This window comes from Eumetopias jubatus, unplaced genomic scaffold, assembly GCF_037043125.1.
Source record: "Eumetopias jubatus isolate StellerSeaLion01/CBP00866 unplaced genomic scaffold, mEumJub1_p1.0 scaffold_4, whole genome shotgun sequence".
Lineage (NCBI taxonomy): Eukaryota > Metazoa > Chordata > Mammalia > Carnivora > Otariidae > Eumetopias > Eumetopias jubatus.
In genome coordinates this window covers 99,650,363-99,675,864 of record NW_028274810.1, presented here as the reverse complement: position 1 = coordinate 99,675,864, position 25,502 = coordinate 99,650,363, and the positions used below count along the sequence as shown (strand labels likewise).

General features: G+C 38.7%; 1 protein-coding gene across 4 annotated transcripts in view; it reads left to right on the top strand.

The window, feature by feature from the left end:
* Positions 1 to 25,502, top strand: part of KIF1B (kinesin family member 1B) — a 141,351-nt gene that overhangs the window by 42,988 nt on the left and 72,861 nt on the right. For 3 of the 4 annotated variants that reach the window (XM_028108143.2, XM_028108144.2, XM_028108145.2), the window contains exons 6-14: positions 3,424 to 3,602; positions 4,166 to 4,277; positions 7,022 to 7,099; positions 7,825 to 7,890; positions 12,332 to 12,407; positions 13,141 to 13,219; positions 14,279 to 14,421; positions 18,267 to 18,400; positions 25,421 to 25,500. In XM_028108143.2, the coding sequence (XP_027963944.1) occupies positions 3,424 to 3,602; positions 4,166 to 4,277; positions 7,022 to 7,099; positions 7,825 to 7,890; positions 12,332 to 12,407; positions 13,141 to 13,219; positions 14,279 to 14,421; positions 18,267 to 18,400; positions 25,421 to 25,500 (947 nt within the window). Of the gene's footprint in view, positions 1 to 3,423; positions 3,603 to 4,165; positions 4,278 to 7,021; positions 7,100 to 7,824; positions 7,891 to 12,331; positions 12,408 to 13,140; positions 13,220 to 14,278; positions 14,422 to 18,188; positions 18,401 to 25,420; positions 25,501 to 25,502 lie in introns of all 4 variants that reach the window. The other variant, XM_088022616.1, reaches the window with a different exon arrangement.

Here is a 25,502-nt window from a genome sequence, read left to right as displayed (position 1 = left end):
TTTATAATTGCTTATAATCTTAGACAGTTATTCTTCATCTAGTGTATACTCCAGCTCTTTGAAGAGGAGGTCTATAGAATTACATTATATACATTAATATAGTTGATAAACATTTCTACTCATTGATATGTGCTTTTTGAAGCTGGTGTTTCACTTATCTTCAGTTTTGGTACTCAGTTCCATAGAAACTGAAATTACTAAAGTGTTCTGTTAACATGAGCCTGTTGTTCTGAGACATGAAGCTTTTTTTAAACAAACTTTCTTTTTTATGTATGTGTTGTGATTTTCTGTAGGACTTACACAATTCCTAGTTGACCCACCTAGATGGTTTGGGTTTTTTTCTTTACCTATAAAGTGTTGCATAAATTTTATTAATTTTAGAGAATTCTACCTTGTGACTATGATACACCAAAAGGGGAATGTGAAGCTCTAAAAATATTTTTTAAAATTAATTCTCCAAATAACTTCTCATCCTATAACTATTCTTTTTGAAGACTAGATGTATAGCAAATGAAAATTCAGTAGATTTTTTTTTTAAGATTTTATTTATTTATTTGAGAGAAAGAGAGAGAGAAACAGCATGAGAGGGGAGAGGGTCAGAAAGGAGAAGCAGGCTCCCTGCTGAGCCGGGAGCCCGATGTGGGACTCGATCCCAGGACTCTGGGATCATGACCCGAGCTGAAGGCAGTCGCTTCACCAACTGAGCCACCCAGGCGCCCAAATTCAGTAGATTTTTATTCTTATTAAAATACCACATATTTTAAATAAATTCAAAGGATAGAGAGTGAGAGAATGTGACAATTTTTTGAGCTTATAGATAATAAAAGAAGATGCCATTTCCTTTCATATCAGAGTTCATAGGCTTGCTTGGAGTGCAGTGTAGATCCCTAGTTGATACTGTGGTTCCTTACATTTGTGGGACCTCTACCTCCTCTTCTGCTTCCCTCTATTTGCTCCGGCCACAGTGGCTTTTTGCTGTTTCTGGAACAATAGGAACTTTCCTACCTCAGGGCCTTTACATTTACTTTTTTTTCCTGCCTAAAATTTTCTTCCTTTGGATATCTTTTTGTCTAAGTGTTTCAACTCCTTCAAGTCATTTGCTCAAGTCTTACCCTCTCAACGAAGTGTACTTTGACCACCTTAATTAACACTGCAACTTGCCCTCTACCCCAGCACTACTGGTCTCTCTTGTCCTGTTCCTTTTGCCTCCATAGTAATCATCGTGTTCTAACCTACTTTATAATTCTGTTTATTTATGTGTGTGTTGTTTATTTTTATTTAGAATCATAAGCTTGCTGGGCAGGGATTTTTGTCTGTTTGATTTACTGATACATGCCATGTGCCTAGAAAGTGCCTGGAAGATAATGCTGCTCAGTGAATTGAATTTTCCAAGTGGGGTCTGTAGTGGTTGGCTCAGAAGTAAAAGAACTAGTGCTGGCTTGAGGTGGGTTTGCGTGGTAGAGAGTAAGTAGCAGAGCACAGCAGCCTTTACCTCATTTACTTGGGTTCTCATGCTTCCCACACCTCGGTAAAAAGAGGTAAGTCTTCCAAGAAGATATAGTATCTTTCTGGGATTCTGGAGTTTATGTCCAAGTTTAAGTACTACACAAGAATGAGTAAAGTACCATTTCACTTTGTAGGAAGACCTGCTTTAAGAAGGAATATTTGTCCTGTTGTTTTAATCTCATAGGGGATCAGTTACTTCAAGGGTTCTCAATATTTAAAAAACTGATTTTGAAATACAGTATAAATATACAGTCAGATCTGAGACCGAGTGAAAGAAAAAAGCAATAGAAATGGAGATTCTGTTGTTTCAGACACTCAGAAATGTGTCTATAGAAATTTAAAGTTGACAAGTGCTGAAATTTTATTGTGTGCTCGAGTAGCTCAGGATACACAAGGGAAGACCATAATGAGGCTTCCTATGGTGAATTTCCCCTAGTCCAGAGCTTTATTTGCTTAGAAGTGTGATCTTATAGATAAATCAGGACCAGAAGCATCCTTCAAAGCCAGACTCTTTAGTGAAGCTCATTTGACTTAGGTTATAAAACCACTAGTTTTATTTGTTACTTTCCCTTGAGGAAAACTCTTCCCTAGACCAGAACACTCAATATTAGCAAGCCTGGTGTATTATCTTTTTATCTCCCTGTGGACAGACTTCTGTTGGAACCCTGTTGGTTTTTTTAGTGAGCATGGAATTAGAGAGGGAGTTGACTAGACGATTGAGATGCTTGCTTGGCTCAGGTAAAGAAAGGATAGTCTGAGAACTTCCTCTCCACGATAGGAACGGTCCTGCTGGCGGGATGGGAGTTCTGGTAGTGTACTTGCCGAGGCTTCCTCTTTCCTCACAAGTTGTTCATGGGCCCCACCATGCAGTCAGGCTCCCTGCTGACTAGTCCTCACTCCTTGTGGTAGATACAGGGTTTGTGTGTGGTCAGTCTTACAGCGCTGGGGTTGCTGGCCTCTGTTGTCTTCCCTGCTCTGGAATATCAATAGTGTTGCTTGATTTTAACACTAATAGAATTTTTACTTCCAAGCTTTTAGAGTAACCTCACTGTAATCCTTAATTATTGACAACAGCATACATTTTTAAAAGTGTATTGGTAACTGGTAAGTTGCTACTAAAAATGGTATTTTTTCTGACTTAGACAAGTAGCGGCTACTGATTGCGGAGGTAGCCTCCTTACCTCCTTACTTTCCTGAGACCGTCAGAAGGCTGATTCTAAGCTGGTCAGTGATGTCTGTGCAACTGTTAATAGAATAAAATGGACTAGACCTATGGCATTTCCCTTTATAAAGATTGCTGATCTTGGGCGCCTGGGTGCTCAGATGGTTAAGCATCTGCCTTCAGCTCAGGTCGTGATCCCAGGGTCCTGGGATCGAGTCTCTCATTGGGCTCCCTACTCAACGGGGAGCCTGCTTCTCCCTCTCCTTCTCCTGCTCCCCTTCTTGTGCTCTCTCACTCTCTCTGTCAAATAAATAAAATCTTAAAAAAAAAAAAAAGATTGCTGATCTCTCATTGTAGAGCTTTTTTTAAAAGTAATCTCTGTGTCCAGTGTGGGTCTTAAACTCATGACCCCAAGATCAAGAGTTGTGTGCTGTACTGACTGAGCCAGCCAGGCACCCCTAATTGTAGAGCCTTTTTTTTTTTTAAGATTTTATTTATTTATTTGACAGAGAGAGAGAGAACACAAGCAGGGGGAGCCGCAGAGAGAAAAGCAGGCTCCCCACTGAGCAAGGAGCCCAATGCTGAACTCGATCCCAGGACCCTGAGACCATGACTTGAGCCGAAGATGGTTCACCAACTGAGCCATCCAGGCACCCCAATTGTAGAGCTTTTAATAAAAGTTGTTAAAAAATGTTTTTAATGTATAGTATTTCTTTTTCCAAGTCCTCCAGTTCACTTTAATAATTTGTTCCTAGGTGAGCTACATGGAAATTTACTGTGAACGAGTACGAGACCTGCTGAATCCAAAAAACAAGGGTCATTTGCGTGTGCGTGAACACCCACTTCTTGGCCCATATGTGGAGGATCTGTCCAAGCTGGCAGTCACTTCCTACACAGACATTGCTGACCTCATGGATGCTGGGAACAAAGCCAGGTATGGTAGAAATAGACTAATGACTGAAGGCTTTGGCACATTTTCAGGTCCTTTATTCCCAGTTAAGGATTGAGACCACCTTTATACTTTTGAAATTTGCTTTAATTGTAGATCCTCTGATCCTTTGGCTGTGCTGGGGTAAAAAGTAAGGGCTTCCGCATAGTCAGCATCTTCTCATCAAAACAATGCGGTGCTGAAACATGTCAGAACTTTGGTTAAGTTTTAATACCAGGTTTTGATTAAGTCATGGTAAAATGTTGGATAATCACATGCCTATGGAAGTAATTGATTGCAAAATAAAGAATACAAATTAAATGCGTTGGTGGTTTCTAAAGGGACAGCTGAGGTATGAAAAATGATTCTGATGGGGGACCTTTGGAGTTGGGGATAACTTGATAGGCTCACAAATAAGGTGTATTGAGAACAATTTATGTAAGTGACAATCTCATGATCTATGAATAAAGTTGTTGCTTGTGATTGTTACAGTTAACATGGAGCCTGCTGTCCATTTTAACTTTCATCTAAGAATTCCATTGTCACATGTCATCTTTATGTTTTTTTAGGACGGTGGCAGCTACCAACATGAATGAAACAAGTAGCCGTTCCCATGCTGTGTTTACCATTGTTTTCACCCAGAAGAAACATGATACTGAGACCAACCTTTCCACTGAGAAGGTAGGACAACTTCAGTGTCTGGGCTTGAGTTGTATAGAATGGGGATTTTCAGAAGTCTCTCTTGCTACTCTCTGCATCTTATGGAGGGGAGAAAGTTGCCCTTTAACTTAACGGAGAATATTTTGTATCTTTTGCTTGTCATTTTTATTCCCACTCTAAACCAATTTTGAGCATGGGATTTTGAGTGAAATTGCAAGATAGAAAATAGAGTTAAGAAAAAACAAAGACATTGGGTCTCAAAAATTACTCTGTGCAAGAGAGTTAAGCAGTTCTGTGGGGAGAAAATCCTTCCTTTTTTTTTCTTCTTAACTAGAACCTCTTAATTACTTGCTTGGTATATAGGTTTTTTTGTTTGTTTTGAGCTCTGATAACGTTATTGTGGGATTAAATATTTAAGCAAACAATTAAGCAGACAAAGTGTCTTTTTCCTCTGAAAGTAAAGGACTGCACAGCATTCCTGATGCTCTTTGAATACCTTGCTTGTTAATGTCTCCTTTTCTATAGTAGGTAAATATAGTAGACTTTGGAGTTAAACTGCTTGCTTTAGATCCTGCCTCTACCACTTTGTAGCACTGTTACCTTGGCAAGTTACTTAACCTCTTTCTGCCTCAGTTTCCTCAACTTCATAGGATTGTTAAGATGATTAAATATTGATACAGGTTAGTGCATATAATAGTGCCTGGCTCAGAGTAACCATTCAGTAAATGTGAATTTTAGCATTGTTATTGTTAGTAATAAATTTATGTTGAATTCTTCTCTGCCTACATAGCTAAGTAGCATGCAGCTGGATTTTTAAACCTGAAGTTAGATTTATTATACTGGCAGTGATAAAAGATCCTTTGCCTTATAAACTGAGTACTTTGTGATACTGACATCACTAAAAACTAGGATCACCTTTTACTTGGTGACTTGTTTTTAGCTGAAAATTATTTTACTTATTTTTAAAATTTTGTATTTAAATTCAATTTAGTTAATATATATCATATTATTAGTTTCAGAGGTAGTGTTCAGTGTTTCATCAGTTGCATGTAACACCCAGTGCTCACTACATTAAGTGCCCTCCTTAATGCCCATCACCCAGTTACCCCATCCCCCCACCCACCTCCCCTCCAGCAACCCTCAGTTTGTTTCCTAGAGTTAAGAGTCTCTTATGGGGGGCGCCTGGGTGGCTCAGATGTTGAGCGTCTGCCTTTGGTTCAGGCCATGATCCTGGGGTCCTGGGATTGAGCCCCGCGTCGGGCTCCGTGCTCAGCGGAGAGCCTGCTTCTCCCTCTCCCACTCCCCTTGCTTGCGTTCTCTCTCTCACTGTGCCTCTCTCTGTCAAAAAAAAAAAAGAGTCTCTTATGGTTTGTCTCCCTAGCTGAAAATTATTTTAAAAAAACATACCCTTCATATAGGTGATCAGATAACTTGACACTGCTTAGCTAGTTACAGTATTAATGCTATTTAGTACATCTTGTGTGAAAGCATTTTATTCTTCTATGATGTCACATCTACAAAAATAATGATGTTAATCCTATAACCATAGCTTCTTTGATAATCCATTTTAGATACTTTTGTCTGACTTTTCTGAAGCTTTATTTTTTTTAACAACTTTATTGATTTGTTGAAGTACAATAGACCACACATATTTAAGGTATAAAATTGGATTCCTGTGTATGCACCTTTAAAACCAGTATCATAGTCCAAGTCATTACCACGTCCATTCCCCTGAAAAGTTGCCTCATGCCGCTTTATAATCTAACTATCACTCCTTCCACCTTGATACTTAGGCAATTCTGATCTGCTTTTTGTCACTGCAGATTAGTTTACACTTTCCAGAATTTTATATGAATGGAATTATAGAGTATGTACTATTTTCTTGCCTTGCTTCTTTCACTTAGCATAATTGAAATTTACCTGTGTTGTTTTGTCTATCAGTAGTTCACTTGTTTTCATTGCTGATTAGTAGTCCACTATATAGATATATCACAGTTAGTGCATTAACTCACCTGTTGGTGGTGGGCATTTAAATTGTTTCCAGTTTTTGATCATGAAAATGAAAATGCCGTGAATGGGGCGCCTGGGTGGCTCAGTTGGTTAAGCAACTGCCTTCGGCTCAGGTCATAATCCTGGAGTCCCAGGATCGAGTCCCGCATCGGGCTCCCTGCTAAGCAGGGAGTCTGCTTCTCCCTCTGACCTTCCTCCCTCTCATACTCTCTCTCCATCATTCTCTCTCTCTCTCAATAAATAAATAAAAATCTTTAAAAAAAAAAAAAAGAAAATGCCGTGAACATTTGTGTACAAGTCTTTGTGTGGATATTTGCTTTTGTTTCTCTTGGTAAATACCTGGGAGTACAATGGTTGAGTCTTACGGTAGGTATATGCTTAGCTCTGTAGGTCTACAACTCTACTAAACTGTCTTCCAGAGTGACTGTGTCATATTACATTCCCACCAGCAGTGTGTGAGAGTTCCAGTTGCCGGAGGCTTCATATTTAATATGCCATTTAATGGGTTATTGAGTTTTATATTTTTATGACACACCGTTATAAAATATGTCATGTGTATTTTAAAATTACTTATTTGAACCAAGAAAATTGCTGTGAACTTTTGTGCATGCGGTGTCTTTTTGTGCCGTATGTAAGAGCCCTAACTAATATTTGTAGTCTTCTTCATGCCTGATTTTTAATTTCCTGCCTCTTAATGTCTTCTAGTTCTGCAGTGCTTATTTTTGAATTACCCCAGTGTTCTTATTCTTGACCAGGTCAGTAAAATCAGCTTGGTGGATCTAGCAGGAAGTGAACGAGCTGATTCAACTGGTGCCAAAGGGACTCGATTAAAGGTATTTATTTTATCAAACAGTTGACCTAGTCAGTAAATGTTCTGTAACGTAGGTCAGCAAACTATGGCCAGTAGGTCAAATCTGACCTGTTGTAAATAAAATTTTATTGGGACACAGCCACCTTTGTGTGCTGTTTACAACAGTAAGTCTGAGAGCTTGTGACAGAGACCACATGGTCTCTGCAAAAACCTTTACAGAAACTTCTGCAAAACTTCTGCAAACTTCTGCAAAACCTTTACAGAAACATTTTGCTGATGCCTGATCTATAACTTCAATGAAAGATAAGTAACATAATGTAATAGTTAAGGAGGACTTGATGGTCAAGGTGAAAGGTGAAAGGTGTTTTGAGGAACAGGCTGGATGGAAGCGACACTGATGGTACAAGATCCAAATGTGAGAACACACACAGCCCTCTCCAGAGGGATGCTTATTTAACAAGAGCAGAAATTGTATGTTGGTGAGTTGGGGGGAAGAAGGCTGCGTCCATAAATTTTTGGAGCAAGCCATCTGCCAGTACTCAGGACTGTGGGTTAGGTGTGTGGTCCTGGCATGGCATTAAGTGAACAGGGGAGAGACTGAGGACTAAGAGAGGTTTTTAGAACTTGTGGTCATAAGTAAACAAAGAGTGCTAATATAAGGCTTAATTGTATCCTATGCATTATAGATGATGTGGCAGTAGAAGAAATTCTTCATCATAATTCTTTCATGTTTGGTATTGATTTCAGGAAGGAGCAAATATTAATAAATCTCTCACAACTCTGGGCAAAGTCATTTCAGCCTTGGCAGAGGTGGTAAGTATTATATACTTGGTTACATGGGAAAACTTGTCTGTTCAGCAAATGTACTTGATGATATTTTATGTGTTTATGAAGACCGACCTTTTTTGGCCCTTTTCTGTAATCTTTTCAGATAAGATCCTAGGTATAACACACTTTGACTTTCTACTGAACGTAAAAGAGATTAAGGAGAGTGAAAGTAAACATAGATCTATAAAGGCTAGACTGAAAACTAGCTCTTTACAAAGACCTAGGGTTTGATTCCTTGTTCAGCCTTACTTCAGATTTCTCATCAAAACTAAGGGTTTTTGTTGCATGTTCTTTTCCTATACAATCTTTTTTAAGTAGGATGCAGTACCTTTTGGAGTTTTTTAAGCATTTGCCTTGGTGAATGCTGTTGATTTGGGGGGCCAATAATATACTTTTTAAAATTGTGTTATTCTTTTCCTATTCTTTAACAGTGGGACACTAAATCTGAAACACTTTTGTATCAGGGGCTTCATTTTTTAGGTTAAAGGCTAAGGAAGTACTAGTCATTGTGCATTCTAGTTTAGTATGTCATTTGAATCCCTAAAAAGAATCAAATGCTTTCTTGCTTGTTTCTGAAAAATCACAATCAATTTATTACTTTAAAGTACTTTCTGTTTGAAGGCTTACCCTGTGTTCTCATTCTTTCTTTTAAATGCTTCATCTATAGGATAACTGCACCAGCAAGGTACGGTGGGGTTTGTTAGACATTGAACTAGCTGTAGAATCAATTGTGATGATTGTAAATCCTCAGCAGGATGTATGGAGGCATAAGTAGGAATGGAACCTTGAAAAATAACTTCTTGTTACTTGCTTTCTGGCTCTGGAATTTAGAATTGCTGTTTAGAGTGACCATGAATCATGAGACTGCACATCAAACCTAATTTAGGGAATATGATGTGTTTTGGAGAAGGAATTCAGAATAAAGGCACAAGAGAGAAACTGAGGAAGCTTCTATATTGTGTTATCGTAATGATGTTTCTCCTAGTGATCTGTAGGACTGTCACTTGAAGAAGTCACCTATAAACTTCTTGAAAGGGCAATAAAGATATTTCTTATGGGTACTATTCTAAAATATAGCTGCCTTCTTGAAATTATTAGGATATTTTTCTTAAACCTCTGTATAATCTTGTTTCCTATCATGAAAAGTCATGGATTATTTAAATTGTTAAAAAAAATTTTTTTTCTACTCTTTGGTTATACAGAAAGTGAAGGCTGTAGAATCAAGTTAAAGTCTGTATCTAGAACACATGGTCTTTGCATCCTTTTAATCCAAATGTGATAGACTTTTCCTTATATTTCCTTACAAGTACTCTAAAATCTCTTAGTACTATTTTGCATTTATAATAGAGCACTCAACAATTCTGAATCACATGAGTAACATTGGAGATAAAGGCAATATCGGCAATGAAATATTTTATTTTTTTTAAAGATTTTATTTATTTGAGAGAGAGAGAGACAGCGTGAGCAGAGGCAGAGGGTAAGCAGACTCCTTGTTGAGCAGGGAGCCCGATGTGGGGCTTGGTCCCAGGACCCGGAGATCATACCCTGAGCCAAAGGCAGACGCTTAACTGACTGAACCACCCAGGTGCCCCTGCAAGATGAAATATTTTATACTTGTATTTTAAAATATATAGTTTTGTTCTCTACTTGTATAAAAATTACTTAATAAAAAGTAATACTGGGGCGCCTGGTTGGCCCAGTCTTAAGCATATGCCTTCAGCTCAGGTCATGATCCCAGGGTCTTGGGATTGAGCCCTGCATCAGGCTCCCCGCTCCGAGGGAAGCCTGCTTCTCCCTCTCACAGTCCCTCTGCTTGTGTTCTCTCTCTTGCTGTGTCTCTCTCTCTCAAATAAATAAAATCTTAAAAAAAAAAAGTAATACTTTTTTCCTGTTTCTTTTGGCTTATTGGAAAAAGCTGCCTTAGATTTATTTATTTATTTTTATTTATTTTATTTATTTTTATTTTTTAAAGATTTTATTTATTTATTTGACAGAGAGAGACACAGCGAGAGAGGGAACACAAGCAGGGGGAGTGGGAGAGGGAGAAGCAGGCTCCCCGCTGAGCAGGGAGCCCGATGCAGGGCTCGATCCCAGGATCCTGAGATCACGACCTGAGCCGAAGGCAGACGCTTCACGACTGAGCCACCCAGGCACCCCAAAGCTGCCTTAGATTTAAAGTCTATCTGTTATTTGATATTACGCAATAGTGTGGATATTCTTCAGATATCTAATCTGAGTCCCAGAACCATGAAAGCTGTTAAAATTTAGTTGTTTTTCTAACTTGTCCTGTCCATTTGCTCATTTTTTTTTAACATTCTTTATCAACCAAAGGAAAAGTTTTACATTTATCTGCATATTTCCCATATTGCTCTGTGCCACAATAATTTGCAAATGACTTTTTTAGAATTAGTTTTGGAAAATCCAGTTTAGAACTTTGCATCTATGCCATAACTATAACGGATCAAAGACAAATTTTAGTTTTTATGTAATAAGCATAATTTTTGGTGAATTAAAATATACCGTTATTCCCACTGGGGAGAGAAACAGGATTATTATTGTCCATACTTGATAGCACTTCTTTTTAGAGAGGCTAGTGATGTAAGTAAGTAAACCTGTTTGGGTAATTACTGAGGCCCTTATTTATGAGAATAGATGAGATTAATTTGTGTAAGAGAGCAAATAGAAAAGAAGTGGCTAAAATTCTGAGATATTTTCATATGGAAAATATGGAAGTTCTCTTCATGCTTCTTTATTTAGCTACTCCTTCTTAATTTAGTCTAATTGACCAAAATGAAAATAGAACATCTTTTGGCGAAGAGAAACTGCTTATTTTTATAGTACTGTTTGCAATGTTTGTAAGTGACGTACTTTAGATCTTGCAGCATTTTCAGTACTAACTGTAGGCAAAGTGGAGTGTTTAGGTGTAGTGAGGGGCTAGAGAAGGAAGAATTGAGGTCTCAGGACTCAAGAATTTTGCAATGGACTGATAGTCCCACTAAGCTGTGGCTGACTGAGAGGGTTAATTCTCCCCACAGGTCTTTGTCATTTGGAAATAGATCCTGCTATGGGAAATGACTTTCTCATTGGTGGAAAGTGTGTCTGTGGGCGGGATAGGATGAATTGGAGGGAATGTTTTTGATAAGAGATGGAATTAAATTGCTACTTGCCTACTTCCTTTCCTCCTCTACAGACCAGAGGTCAGCTACTTAGTACTCTTTTTCTGAATACCCATATTTTCGCAAGAACTAGATCGTCCTTAGTTTAACCTCAGATTGTACCAGGACTGGGGAGAGAAGTTTATCAGTGAACCCTGGCTTCCCCTTAGTGGCTTCTTAAATTAGCACGACCTAGTCGTCAGCCAGGACATACTGCAGTAGCTGTTATCTGCAAAGGGTTTGCATTAATTTTTACTTTCAAAGGATGTAATTTCCTCCATTTTAGTACTGGCTTTGTATTGGTGCCTTTTGCTGTATCCTGTGATAATGAGGAGGGTCATAACTGTCTAAGTCAATGCTTGATACATATATACAGACGATTCATCTTGCAGTCTTTACAAATCTCCAGATTAGCAAATCACATCACTGTCTTTAGACCTTTTCACTTTGAGTCCTAACTCTGTTGGTTAAATTTATCTGGGGTGTGATTTCTTTCTAAAGAAACCAAATGTGTATTACTTTATAAGAGTTGTTAGAGATGCAACAGTCCACTTAATGATTTGGTGATTGGCCAAGTAAATTCGTTAACTAAATGACTTGGCTCCTGCACATCTAACCTGGAATGCCCAGGATTTATATTTGCCCCTCTGCAAAAGTAAAAAATCATTGTTTGAGACTTAAAGAAAAAAAGAACTCCTTCTCTGTTGGAAATATGTATCTGAAATATTTATTTATAGGTGAAATGTTGGATTTACTTTAAAACACTACTAGCTGTAAAAGATATGATATAGACAGGCTATTAAATTAATAGTATTATATTGATGTTAAATTTCCTGAATTCAGTCATTGAACTGTGACTGTGTAAGAGAATGTCCTTATCTGCTGAAGTATTTAGGGATAAAAGGGCATGGTGTCTGCAATTTATTCCAAAATCGTTCAGGAAGAAAAAGTATAAAGTGTTTGAGGGATAATAGAAACACGATTGGCAAAATACTGATAACGGTTGGAGTTGCATGATGGATATATGGTCAGTCATTATGCTGCTCTCTAAACCGTCATGTACGTTGGAAGTTTTTCAAAATAAAATATAATGAGAAAAAATTACTTTATTGCATGAACTTTGGGTATGGTGAAGAATTGAAGCCATGAGTGTTAAATTTCAACAGTGATAGGGTTCTACTATAGTTTACTCAGGAATTTTAGACTTGTTTGCCTTTCATATGGATTTTTCCTCCCTAACAATACTAAGACCATTTCTTTCTGTTTAATAGAGTAAGAAGAAGAAGAAGACTGATTTTATTCCTTACAGGGATTCTGTACTTACTTGGCTCCTTCGAGAAAATCTAGGTACGTTGATCACTGGTGTGTAGTTATCTTTTTAAAGCTGTTTATTGATTATCTTTTGTGGTTAATTGTCTTATATGTTTGTTTTGGAGAAAAATAATCTCCAGATAGCCATGTTACTCTTGATTTAAGCTGGTTGGATTTGCTTACTTTTTTTTTTTTTTTAATTATGTTATGCTTACTTTTTAATCAGGGTTTTCTCCCCCATCTTGTTGACCTGGGAACATGGACTGTGGTGTGGTCGTGTGGTTTTCTTACTAACCATACCTGCTTCAAACTATCGCTCCTTCTTCAAACCTCTTTGGAAACTCCATGTTACCTTTTTGCTGATGGTTTTGACCTTCAGGTCATTCTCTTTATTCTCTGTTCTTTTAGCCTCTTTCTCTCCTTCCTGTTAGAAGGGAGTGATGAGCTATGTCAAATGACACTGACAGACGAAGAGACTGAGAATGGCTTGCTGGACTGTCCACGTAACTATGACTTTGACTCACTAAGAGCACTTTGGTGGTGTGGCTGAGGCCTTAACTGGAGTGGGGAGAGGAGAACTGGTCACAGTAGATCCACACACCAAGATTAACAGTATAGCAGTGCCCGGCATGGGAGCATTCAAGACACTTGTTGACTCTTGATTAAATCTTAGGATCTGAGATGGTGTTAACTAATTTGACATAAATTTAATAAAATTCTTCTTTCTAAAATGAGTATGATTTGCAATAACCATGATTCATCTTCTTAGGTGGCAATTCTCGGACTGCAATGGTTGCTGCTCTGAGCCCAGCAGATATCAACTATGATGAAACTTTGAGCACTCTGAGGTACTCCAATTGCTCCTGATAGCTAAATAGAATACCGTGCCACCATAAGTCATTTTGTTATGCCACTGGTTTTCTTATGCTTTATGGGTAATTTTTTATGTAAGTAATGATCCATCCCTCTCATAACAGCGAAAACATGGGTTGGGGGGATTTCTATTTATTTTTTGGGCGGGGGAGATTTTTATTGTAATAGAATTTACCTATTTATGGTTTTCAATTTCAGTTTGTTACGATACTCATTTCTGTAAAAAGAAGTTCCCTTGTGTTCATCATTATAGAGATGCTCAACTCTTAACAAGTAATACAATTATGAGTACACATAGTGTTAAAAAAAAATTACAGAATGTTCACTAATAGAATAGAGTCGGCCCTTGAACAACACAGTAGTTAGGGGTGCCAACCCTCTGCACAGTCAAAAATCCACATATAACCTGACTCCCCAAAAACTCAACTACTAACAGCCTACTGTTGACCAGAAGCCTTACTGATAACATGAGCAGTTGATTGATGCATATTTTGTATGTTGTACAAATACATATGTATCTGCATATAAGTCATGTGTTTTCTTACAATAAAGTGAGTTATAGGAGAGAACATGTTATTAAGAAAATTGTAAGGAAGAGAAAATACATTTACAGTACTGGACTGTGTTTATCGAAAAAAATCTGATTATAAGTGGACCCATGCAGTTCTAACCCACGTTGTTCAAGGGTCAGCTGTATTTCTATATATGAATAGTTTTCATTACTTTAATCTGGAACTTTCTGCTCTTCTCCCAGGGATGGAAAGAACCCTATATAGTCTCACAAATGCATTTTGAGTCCTCTTTTTGGTATTTATTTCTTTTATTATTTTGGGTAAATCACTAAAATTCATCTGAGCCCTTTTCCTCATCTTGATAAGATATTATAAAACTTTCTATGCATATGTTATTAGTAAGGCTCATAAAATGTGTAAATACTCAAGCTGTTTGATTTAGAGTTAGAAATAATGGCATGTTACTTATGAGAAGTAGAGTATCTGAAGAATGGCAAAAATGAATGTTCTTTTTGGATATAGATATGCAGATCGTGCAAAACAAATTAAGTGCAATGCTGTTATCAATGAGGACCCCAATGCCAAACTGGTTCGTGAATTAAAGGAGGAGGTGACACGGCTGAAGGACCTTCTTCGTGCTCAGGGGCTGGGAGATATTATTGATAGTAAGTGAATTAAGGATCAACATAAACTCTAATCTTTTCCTCTTCAGGGTTCTTATATTTAAACTTAGATTCAAAGAACATGATGAAGTTAGATGGTATAAAAGGGTTTTTTTTGTTTTTGCTTTTTCTTTTAAAAAAATCCAACAAAAATGATCTCAGAATCTTTCTTTATGTAGTCTGTACCAGGCTATCCAGCTGAACTCATGAAATTAGTTTTAGTAAATATGTTACCACTTATATTTTTATTAGATTTTCATTTTAGATCAGCAGTGAAGTTTATTTGGAATGTTGAGTTTATTCTCACGGAGAAATTAATCACTTTGTAAAATTGTTGCTTGAAATTTTTGTTTTTGTACTGGGGCTTCTCTGGATTAATGTAGTAGTGGTAATATATGTGTAACAAAGCCGCCATTCCAGTCCCCTTTCAGATAAGATTTACCTTTGAGTGGTATCTTTCCCCTCCTGCAGAATGATTGAAGGACACTCCCCACCTGGCTCCCTATGAACACACGAAGGGAAAAATATCCATTTTCTGTCAAATTCAAGAACTAGACTTCCAGAGAATACTATTTTACGGTGTTGTCTTAAAATGAATCTTTTTTTAACCTCTATGATCTGTCTGCATAATGTCTAATCAGAAGTTAACTGGATGATTCAGATAGATTAGTATATGGGTTTATTTGATAAAGTATATTTTTATTTTTTGAGTGAAAAATTAATATTTAAATTCTAATAAGATTTTCAAAGTCTCTTCTAGTTTAGTAGTTCTTCTTACTGATTAACACCTGAGTTTAAATGAATACAGTGTGCAAAATGATAATCTATTCTAAGTGTTAATTTTTTTCATCTTCCCAAATGCTGCTCTGTTCCCTCTCTGTGTCACTGCTGAACCTGAACTTTGACCCTTCTTGTATTTTCCCTCCTGCTTACCTTCAGTTGACCCATTGATCGATGATTACTCTGGAAGTGGAGGCAAATGTGTGTATTTCATGTATTGGTTATTTCCAGTACTCTGATTTGCTAATCTGCCTCTGCTGGATCAGCCTTAAAATGAGCTTTGCATGCCAGCAATCCTAACAGGGAAATCCCAGACAGAGCATACTATAGATTCAGAAATGATCCTGTTTTTGCCTTTCTCCATGTAGCAAATGCTGCTGAATTTCAGTTTATGGGTTAAGTAGTTTAGAGGCTTAAGAGTCTCTTGCTGCTTCTGCTCTTCAGTTTTTCCACTTACGTGATTAAACTGAATCCAAAGTCCTAGAGGATGATGATGGTGATGACAGCAGCTCACATTTCCTGAGTGTTTATAGTGACCTTGAATGTATTATCTCACTTAATCCTGTCACCGATTCTGGAAAAGATTCTGTTATGCCCATTTTACCCATGAGGACACCCTTGCCTGGGTAGTTAATTTGCTCCAGAGATCCCATGGTTTCTGTGTAGTTCAATTGGATAGTGTAACTCAGAGCCCCAGCTTTTAATATCATTGCTATACCTTTTTGGCCTCTTGAGATCCTTCACGTGTCTGATTATTTAATAGAAAACTCATTTTAAATTAGCTATGTAATTCTGAGCCTTGGTGTATGTACAGTTAAAAACAATCACTTCTGGTTGGCTAAACTATCCCTGACTGAGTAGCTCTGAGTGTTGGGTTAGCACTCACCTGTGCTTATGCTAAGTTAGTTTCCTCCATATCTTGGGCCTCAGCTTACATGGTGGTTAGGAAGACGTTTTTTCCCCCCTCTCCTTTTCTGGAATTATACATTAGATTTTAAAAACTTGGGTGTCTAAAATGTGTGTTTGAAATGAGACATTTTTATGAAGGATCACACCTCGTTCTCTCCATAGATATCATTAAGTTGGTGAGGACATGATTTCTTACCCTTTTAAGATAATTCACGAGGGGATTTTAAGATAATTCACGAGGGGATTTTTATCTTAGAAGAAATGAAGAATCTTGACTTCTTGGTTAAGTTTTAGATTTTAATTGATTTGCTTGTTCATTTAATGAGGCATGTAATAGGGCTTGAAGGGAGGAAATACATAGGAGAAAACAAATGTAGCCCTGGCCACTGTGATGAGGCTAGGCCTTGAAGACACAATAACACTCCAATACAGAGTGACTCTTGACTGGAACAGCTCTGTCTGAGATTTCCAAAGCTGACTGATACTGATGTGAGAAAAACACCATCTTGTTCTTGCTTTTGTGCCCCAGGTGGTGCTGTCAGCTTGTTGCCTCACTCTTTTCTGAGCAGTTGTGGCATCTCCCAAAAAGCTATGCATGACTAAGTTTTAATTTTGTCTCCATGCAGGAGAGCAGCCCTGACTACTTCTGAATTTCCATTTCAGTCTACTACTCTTAATTTCTTTTAGGGCTTGCATGTGTCCATTGGACCTTCTAAGCTCCACCCATCCTCTTCTTTCCTACCTTGCTGCCATCACCTGATGGCTGATTTTTTGCTCCAGTTCCTATCCCCCTTTAAAAACTTGCTTGTTTTCCTATGTTCTTTATTTGCAGATGGTGGTTTTCAAACTGTCTTGAAGCAACCACTGGTTTTAAGGGGTTTCAAGAACTGGCTTTGATTAAGTAGAAATGAGTAGACCCAGAGAGAGCAAATAATAATGTTTTCTGACTCTGCATTGACTCATATCATTTAAGGAAAACTTAATTCATTTTTGGTATGAATTTTAAACAATGTAGGTTTTCTCACATTTTTAAACATGAGCTAATTTTAAAATAGAAATCCATCAATACCTATGGTTTTCCTCTGGTGTCTGTTCGACAAAGATGACTAATGAAGGAAAGTACAAACAGCAAATTAATGAATTTTGTTGTTTGTGGCTCTTTTTATCAAAACTAAATTTAAAAACAAAACTTACAGTTCTGTTAAAGACCTTAGTAAGTGAAAGTATGTCTCTGGAACTTGAATTCCATACTAGGAACTCAGCTCACACATGACTCATGGAGTACTGTTAGGCAGAGTAAGAGCCTCACTTTGCAATAATAAGCAAATAATCAGCCTTGATTTTTGCTTGTGCTGATAGATGAGTGTAAACTCTACCAACTTCATTAATTTGCTAATTGTTCTTCCCTGTTGAGGTAATTGGCCCTGAGTTCTCAACCAGAACTTACACAAAATTCTTGTGATTTCTACATTCACCTCTCCTTTTTTAAAAAAAGGCATATGTTAAAGATGCATTTTAGCATGTTGAAATGTTGCTATACAAAGGACACTACAGATTTTTGTTTTAACTATAGTATCTTCTTGGGAATTTTTGCTGAATGCCATAAAATACTGGGCCAGTTTGATATTACTGATAAGTAAATGTTCATCTTTTTTCCTATACCATTACAAACTACTGGGATTTAAGAGTAGTGGAAATCTAAAACATTGTAGATTTGGAGCTCTAGAAGGAATAGAAGGAATGTAGCATGTCTTGTTTACGGAGAGTGCCTGAGCATTATCCTTTGAGGCTCTGGTTACCCCCTATCAAATACAATGTTAACCCACCCTGGAATTTTTTAGTTCCTAAATTTTTTAGTTTCAGAAGTGGTTCTTAACCTCTAGGAGATACCAGTATTAAAGACAGACATGTTTTAGAACTGCCATCTAGAACAATTGTAACTTGTCTTTGTATTATAGTGTGTCTTTGGGCGCTTTAATGCTATCCTTTCTTACGCTGGTGTTCCTTCCTGTCTTTTTTTCTCCCTCTGCTCCTTTCCCTCTTTTCCACTTTTTCTGCCTTCCCTTCTTTCTGTCTCCCAGATCTGAAAGATTTTCAGAACAATAAGCATAGGTACTTGCTAGCCTCTGAGAATCAACGCCCTGGCAATTTTTCCACAGCATCCATGGGGTCCCTTACTTCATCTCCATCTTCCTGCTCACTCAATAGTCAGGTGGGCTTAACATCTGTGACCAGTATTCAGGAGAGGATCATGTCTACACCTGGAGGAGAGGAAGCCATTGAACGTCTAAAGGTAAGTAATAATTCAGACTGAATGAAAGGTGTTCTATGTAGCTCCACAAAGCATAGTTGGTCTTAAAAATCACTGAGATTTTTGTTAAGGATACGGAAGAACTTTCTAACTCTTAGAGGTGTCCTGAAAATGGAATGTGCTGCTTTATAAGATAATTTCTTTTTACCAGAATGCTTGAGTCTCACGTGGCCAGGCAGAGATTAGAGAGATGCGTGGCCAGATCATAGGTTGGCCATGAAAATAACTGATAAATAGATAATGTCCTTTAATTCCCAGGTAGTTTATAAGTCACAGGGACATTGTGTAGTTAGAAATTTATTTGGAAACTAATTTGTTAGAACATTTGGATTCATTTGAAGATGGAATTCTGTATGGAGCCATGTTTGTGTTAGTAAAATAAATAGACAGCCAAAAGAAGGCTTGAGCATGTGAGTGGCTTTACCAGGTTTATTGAGAGACATGTGAAATGATAACTTGTGGAAGCTCATAGGAAGTCTTGGAACCCTGTTATAACTGCCATGGGAGGGCTGCCTCCTCCTGTGCTGGTGCCCATGAGATCAGGGGCCTCAGTGCCATGTTGTGCGCTTGCATCCTGCATGTGCAGGTCCACCTGCCATGGCACCCAGCTTCACTTTCCCAGTCTGTGGTTGGCTCTGTTGGGGATGTTCTTGTCTTCTTCGTGAATATGAAAGTGCGCGGTAGCAGCACCTGCTGATTCCTGGCTTCTTCCTTCCCCTCAGTGACTGCAGTGAGAACAGACCATGCCATCCATCAAATCACTCTGACAGTATCACAGATGCTTTTTCTTTCCCTGCTCATTGCCTCCAGGGTGATCGTTTGATCCATGCTTTTGGGCCTTTGTATTCCCAAGGGCCAGGGCAGGGAAAACAAGGAGGGCAGAGAAAGCGTTTTCGGGAGCTGGGAAGTTGCAGTTGTATTGGCAGGCCTCTTTGTATTGCACTCAGTGCTCTCCACAACTGCCGCTCGCTCGAGCACTGTTGAGAACAGTAACACACTTGGGCAAATGAACGATGGAAAAGGTTTGTTGGTTTTTCACCGCTAAAAGGGAATGAAGCTTGATAATTAAAGATGGCAGAAGGTTTCATTTCAGTTTTCAGGTGAGGCCAAGAAAGATTTTATATGAAGACTGGGCCTCTGCTTCTTAGTCAGCCTACCTTTTTCCTTCGCATTTTTTACTTACTTCTAACCTAAGGTGCTTCAGAAACAAAAGTAATGATCTTGTTTCTTCCTTCAGAACATATTTGTAGGAAGTGGGTAAAGTTCTGAGATACCTAGCAGAGGGAGAAGGGTGAGAAATCTTTTCATTTCATTAATTGTTGCAAATTGAAGGGTAATTTCTGCTTTTGTGAAATTGCCTTTGAAATTTTGATAAAGACATTAGTGAAGCCTGTGCAGGACAGCTTTATGTGTGTGTTTTTTTTACGATGGGCATTGGTGACAAAGTTGCAGTGCAGGATTCTGTTTGGGCCAGTGGGGGAAATGCAGGGGTTCCGTGGGAAAGAAGTGAAATCTCCTACTTACTATTTAATATAAGATGTTCTTTTTCTTTGGGGATTTTGAATCTTACTTATATCGCCTATTAAAGCCTTGGTGTACAAATAAGATTATAATTTCCATTAACTTAAGTCTTGATGTAAAAGAAAATAATTTTCCTAACTGCCAAATGGGACCAATTGAAAATAACATTGAATGTTAGGAGTCAAAACATTAACCAGACTCTTTAAGAATTAGGTCACCCAATGTCATCCACATAGTTTCTGGGGAATAACACTGCCAATATTCAAGGAACCCTCCCCCCAACCTTCCTACTTCCCACCAAAACAAAACTGTATTACTTTTATCAGAAAATACGTTTCTGTGTTTTAATTTTCCTTTAAGTCAGCATAAGTGAAATCTTCCATTTTCCCTACCTTTAGAAAATTGCTTCTTGATGGTTTTGCATTGGATCTTGAGTTTTTAATGCAGCATGGCCATCCACTGAGGCATAAATGCCTCCGTTCTGCTCCTCTTTTGTGAATGGTGAGAATTCAGTCCAGCAGACCTGCATTGTAATGCCTCAGGCAGATAGCATCTTGCATGCACAGTGCAAGCAGTGGTTATACAACAGAAATGCTTGAGAATTCATTTTTGGACTACTTCATTGTTGAGTGTTTAGGAGCTGCGTTCCTAAGACATGATACTGCAGGAGAAAAATACTGTAATGGAAAACAGGAATAGAGGTTAATTCACTTCCCTAACATGTTATTTCCCTTTGCTTCTCTTTATTTTTGAATTTAAAAATATGATCAGTTTGTAAAATACTTTTGTATAATGTGTTGCTACTGCTTCGTTTTTTGAATAACTTCTTTCCATATGGAAGAAACCCATGTTACCTCATCATAAACGATCTTGACCCCTCCACAAACCTCTCTGGCAATAGAGTGAAATGTAATTCCTTTCATTTTTTAATCACAACTCAAACTGGGTTGAGATGTATGTATGCTTGATTTAGATTCTTATTCAGTAAGGTTTTAAATATGTAACTATAGCTACTGTGCGGTGGCTCTGGGGTTTGTTTATTAGTCTGGCATCAAAGTTAGTACTATGAGTGCCATCGCCTAGGCTTGGACTATAAATATCCACAAGTATCCACTACGGAAGCATGCAAGGGCAGGTGCTGTGCTAGGCAGCCCAAGGGCCCCACACTTGGAACACACTTATGAAGCGTACTATGTTCAGTACAGTAAAACCTTGGCTATCTGATGGCTTCAAGGAATGTTCCATGTAGTAAGCATTTAATCTTTTAAATATCACAGTTGAAACTGTAATTTTTTTTCATGGAAATATTTCTGACTTGTTCTGTGGATTTCTCTGCCACCTTAACCGAATCATGACAGAGAAATTAAATTGTGTTTAGCTGTGTGAACATAATTATTAACAAGTGCTGCATAGATAGCTAGACATTCGTGATGTGAGACCAAAGTTGAATGGCGCCTGAGCCCAACATTTCTTGGAGCTTTAAAAATAGATTCCTGATGTCACTGTTGTTTTTGGAATTTTTTTGTGTGTACTACCTGTGGGAAGGAAGGACCCTTAAAGATTGTCCGGACTCCTCATTTCTGAAGCATGCATCCCAATTTCAATTTAATCTTATAAGTTGGGTTTCTAGAGTGGGTAATGGGCAGCACTGGGCACCAGTGTGCCAGGCCTGCCTGCAGGGTAAGTTGATAACTCAGAGATCAAAAGTTATCTCCTGTTGGCATCTCAGTTTTATTTATGCTAAGTTTGCTATTCGGGCTTGAAGAAATAATATCCTTCATGCTTTCTTAATTGATGGTGAGCTGTTCTGTAGAATATTTTCTTTAAAGCCTAGTGATTCTACCTTAATTGAAGAAAGAGCATCAAGAGTCAGGAAACCCCACTCTAGGGTTTAGTGGCTCAGGATGTAGTGTGGCCTCAGGATAGTCTCTTAGCTTCTCTGGTCCCCAGTTTCTTTATCTCTAGAATGGTTCTGGAATAAATGGCTTTTTCTAGCACTGAACTTTTGCTTAATATCATTTTCTTTAACCTTTCTTCAGAGTTTTAAAAAAAATAGCTTTTTTTTTTTTAAAGATTTTATTTATTTATTTGAGGGAGAGAGAGCCAGAGCAGGGGGAGGAGCAGAGGGAGAAGGAGAAGCAGACTCCTCACTGAGCAGGGACTCCTGATTTCGGCTCTATCCCAGGACCCGGGGATCATGACCTGAGCTGAAGGCAGATGCTTAACTGGCTGAGCCACCCGGGCGCCCCTAAAAAATAGCTTTTTAGACAACATAAAAATTGCCACGTGAAGCTGTAATGAAAAATAAAAGAATACCATATTCAGCTAACTCATTAAATCTCTTTTTTACAAAGAGATCATGTCCTGATTTACCCTCCAGGTGGGAAGTAAAATTAGAGAGTTCGCATTAGAATTGGCAGCAGAATGACAACAGGATCCCTAGACAGTGATTTTGCTACCTTGGGTGAATTTACAGTTGCCTCAAAATAGAATAGCTTTCATACAGCCAGATAAATCTCTCTCTTTTTTTTTAAAGATTTTATTTATTTATTTTGAGAGAGAGAGAATGAGAGACAGCATGAGAGGGAAGAGGGTCAGAGGGAGAAGCAGACTCCCTGCTGAGAGGGAGCCCGATGTGGGACTCGATCCCGGGACTCCAGGATCATGACCCGAGCCGAAGGCAGTCGCCCAACCAACTGAGCCACCCAGGCGCCCCAGCCAGATAAATCTCTTATCAGACATGATCTTTTCCTGAAAATAACAACCAGGAAAAAACAAATTTAAGTTTCTCATGGGTCAGTTTGTATTCTATCACCAACGTCAGGGCTTGTGTGCCACACTGTATAATAAGCACTAGTCTAGATGCTCTGTTTGGGCAGCCTATTGTAGTCCTTTCTTTCGAAGTTACCATTTTGAGATTGTAAAGGTTCCTACCCAGCTGTCTTTAATAAGCCTTACTATCATGTAGGGTATGGTGCCAACTTGTCTTGTATTTGCCCTCTCATGGTCCTGTGTAAAAGCATTTAGTACTAGTCTGTTAGAGTTGTTTGAATAACTTTCGTGGTGCTTACTGACCACTTGGTTCCTGGCCATCTCCCTCCTTGCTGAAATTGTATGGGTGTTTTTGGTTGCTGGCCCTCTAGCGTGGCACATTGTTTCCTGTCTCAGCTTGGGAGGGGTATGTGCACTGCAGGCTAAATCCGTCCTCTTGGAGGCCACTGGAGAGATGCTGTTCAGGTAGCTGTTTGAGTCTTTCAGCCCCTGGGTGTTGGGAGAGTTAATGAGAGCAATTTAGGTGGTTCTGTCTTTCCTCCCCACCTTCCCCACTCCCTCTGTTGACTTGTTCTGGCATCTACCCCTTTGTGACTGACCCTTTTCTGAATGAGTACCTGTTCAGCAGCCCCCTTCATGGGAACCATACTGATGCCCATGCTGTTTCTACCTTTGCTCTTTGCCCTGCTTAGCTAGTTGTTCTTCACTGTCGTCATCATGATGCTCCCCTGTCTGTTTCTCCTGACTCCTGTACTCCTTTGCTTTTGCAGCTGCCGCCTGGAATTCTCTCTCATGGCTTTTTAACATGCTCCCATGCCTCCTTCCGGAAAACCGAATTGCAGACACCTTAGGATTGATTGTATTATGTGCTCACTGTTTCTTTCTTTGTAGATAATTATGTTTTCAGATCCCAGAGGCTTCTTACAATGGCCTGTTTAATGAATCAGACAGTGAGCTGTTTTGTAAACTGTGCAGGGTTTTCATCCTGAATCACTAGTGCTGCTGTCATCAGAACTGGCATCTCATCACTGTTATGCTCCTGGCATCATCTTTTGACTTTCTAATTCCGTCTCCATGACCAGATCTTCCTCTGCTTTTTGCATGTGCTTTGTCCCCCTTTCAGGTTGTCTTCCTCCCTCCATTTTTCACCGAGTTGATTTCCTACTTGTCCTTCATTCATCAGTCTGAGCGTCATTCTTATGCTCACCCATTCTCCAGCGACCTGTGAACACTTCAGTTCTAGCACGTGACACAGTGTTCTGTTGTTTTCTCCTGCCCTACCCATTCACAGTCTGCAAGCGCATTGCTCTGGCCACACTGTGGTTCCTGGAAAATGCCAGGCATTTCTTACCTCTTCCCTCACATGTTCATGTGGTAGCTCCTGCTTTGTCTCTGCTCACACAGAACCTTGTCAGTGAGCCCTGTTCTGACAACCCCATTCCAAATTGCTCCCTCATTTACCCCTTTCCCTTTCTTGCTTTTTCGCCAAGACACTTGCCACTATCCCATGTACTATATATTTGAATTATTGATTAAAATTGATTACATTCTTTACTAGAATGTAAGTCTCATGAAATCAGGGATTTTTCCCTGCCACATCCCTAGTTGCCTGAAACAGGGCTTAACATATAATGTAGTTCTGTATAATTATTGAATGAATGAATCATTAGTTACTTCTGTCTTCCTCGTGTACAGTTAGTTACTCCCTGGGAGCAGGAAACATGTTTTAGTTCTTAATTTCTGGCATTCATAAAAACTCAGCGGGAGACTAGGAAACTGTCACTTTAGTGGCTATATGCCTTCGGCTGAGATTAATACTAACTCTTTCTCTATCAGGTATTGGGTTGTGTTCAGAAGGGTGTTATGTTGTAGAGGAATTAAAATATTCATTTACCCTTCAGGTTTTTGGCTGGGGCTTCTGCAAACAAAAGACAGATTAATAAGAGAAAAGCACACAAATTTATTTAATATAAGTTTTATGTGACACGGGAGCCTTCATAAGGAAATAAAGACCCAAAGAAGTGTTAAAGCATTTTTTTTGCTAGGTTTGATAAAGAGGGAAGAGTTGTGGGAAATTATGATAGGACCTGGGGGAAACTTATCAAGGCCTGTTTGTTCAGATTCCTCTTAGTGTTCTTCCATCTTTGGAGATGAGGATGCGCCTTTCCTCCAGGTGTAGGGAGGCTCCTCTCATGAGGGTCTTAAAACCTGCTTGAGGAGTTCAGAGTCCTTCCTGCAGAAACCATTTCTCAAATTACTTCAGCTTAAAATAGTCAATGTGCCAAGATGTCGTATTTTAGGGGAACACGTTCTGAGCCCCATCAGGGCTACAGTGAAATTATAGTGAAACAAAAGCAATAAATACCTTTGGTGGCTTTATTCTTTTGTAGAATTTGTTTTCAGAAATAGAGTCCTGCATTTTGGGTGTTAATGTTACTTCTCTTTCTGTACACACACACATACACACTCACTCATTATTAGGCATTTTTATTAGGACTTAGGAGAATTTATATATCTATGCCTGATTTAATGTTAGACCTAGTCTTCATGAATTTTATTGCACATATATTAAGAAAGGAAAAAGATCTCATTGTATTAGATTCTGCCTCATACCCACAAAGGGCGTTGTGTGCTTCTTGCTGTCCTTCCTAGACATAGTGTGTTACATCATAAGGCACTTCTTCACTTTAACTGTGGACTTCCTCTTAGGAATCGGAGAAGATCATTGCTGAGCTGAATGAGACCTGGGAAGAGAAGCTGCGTAAAACAGAGGCCATCAGAATGGAGAGGT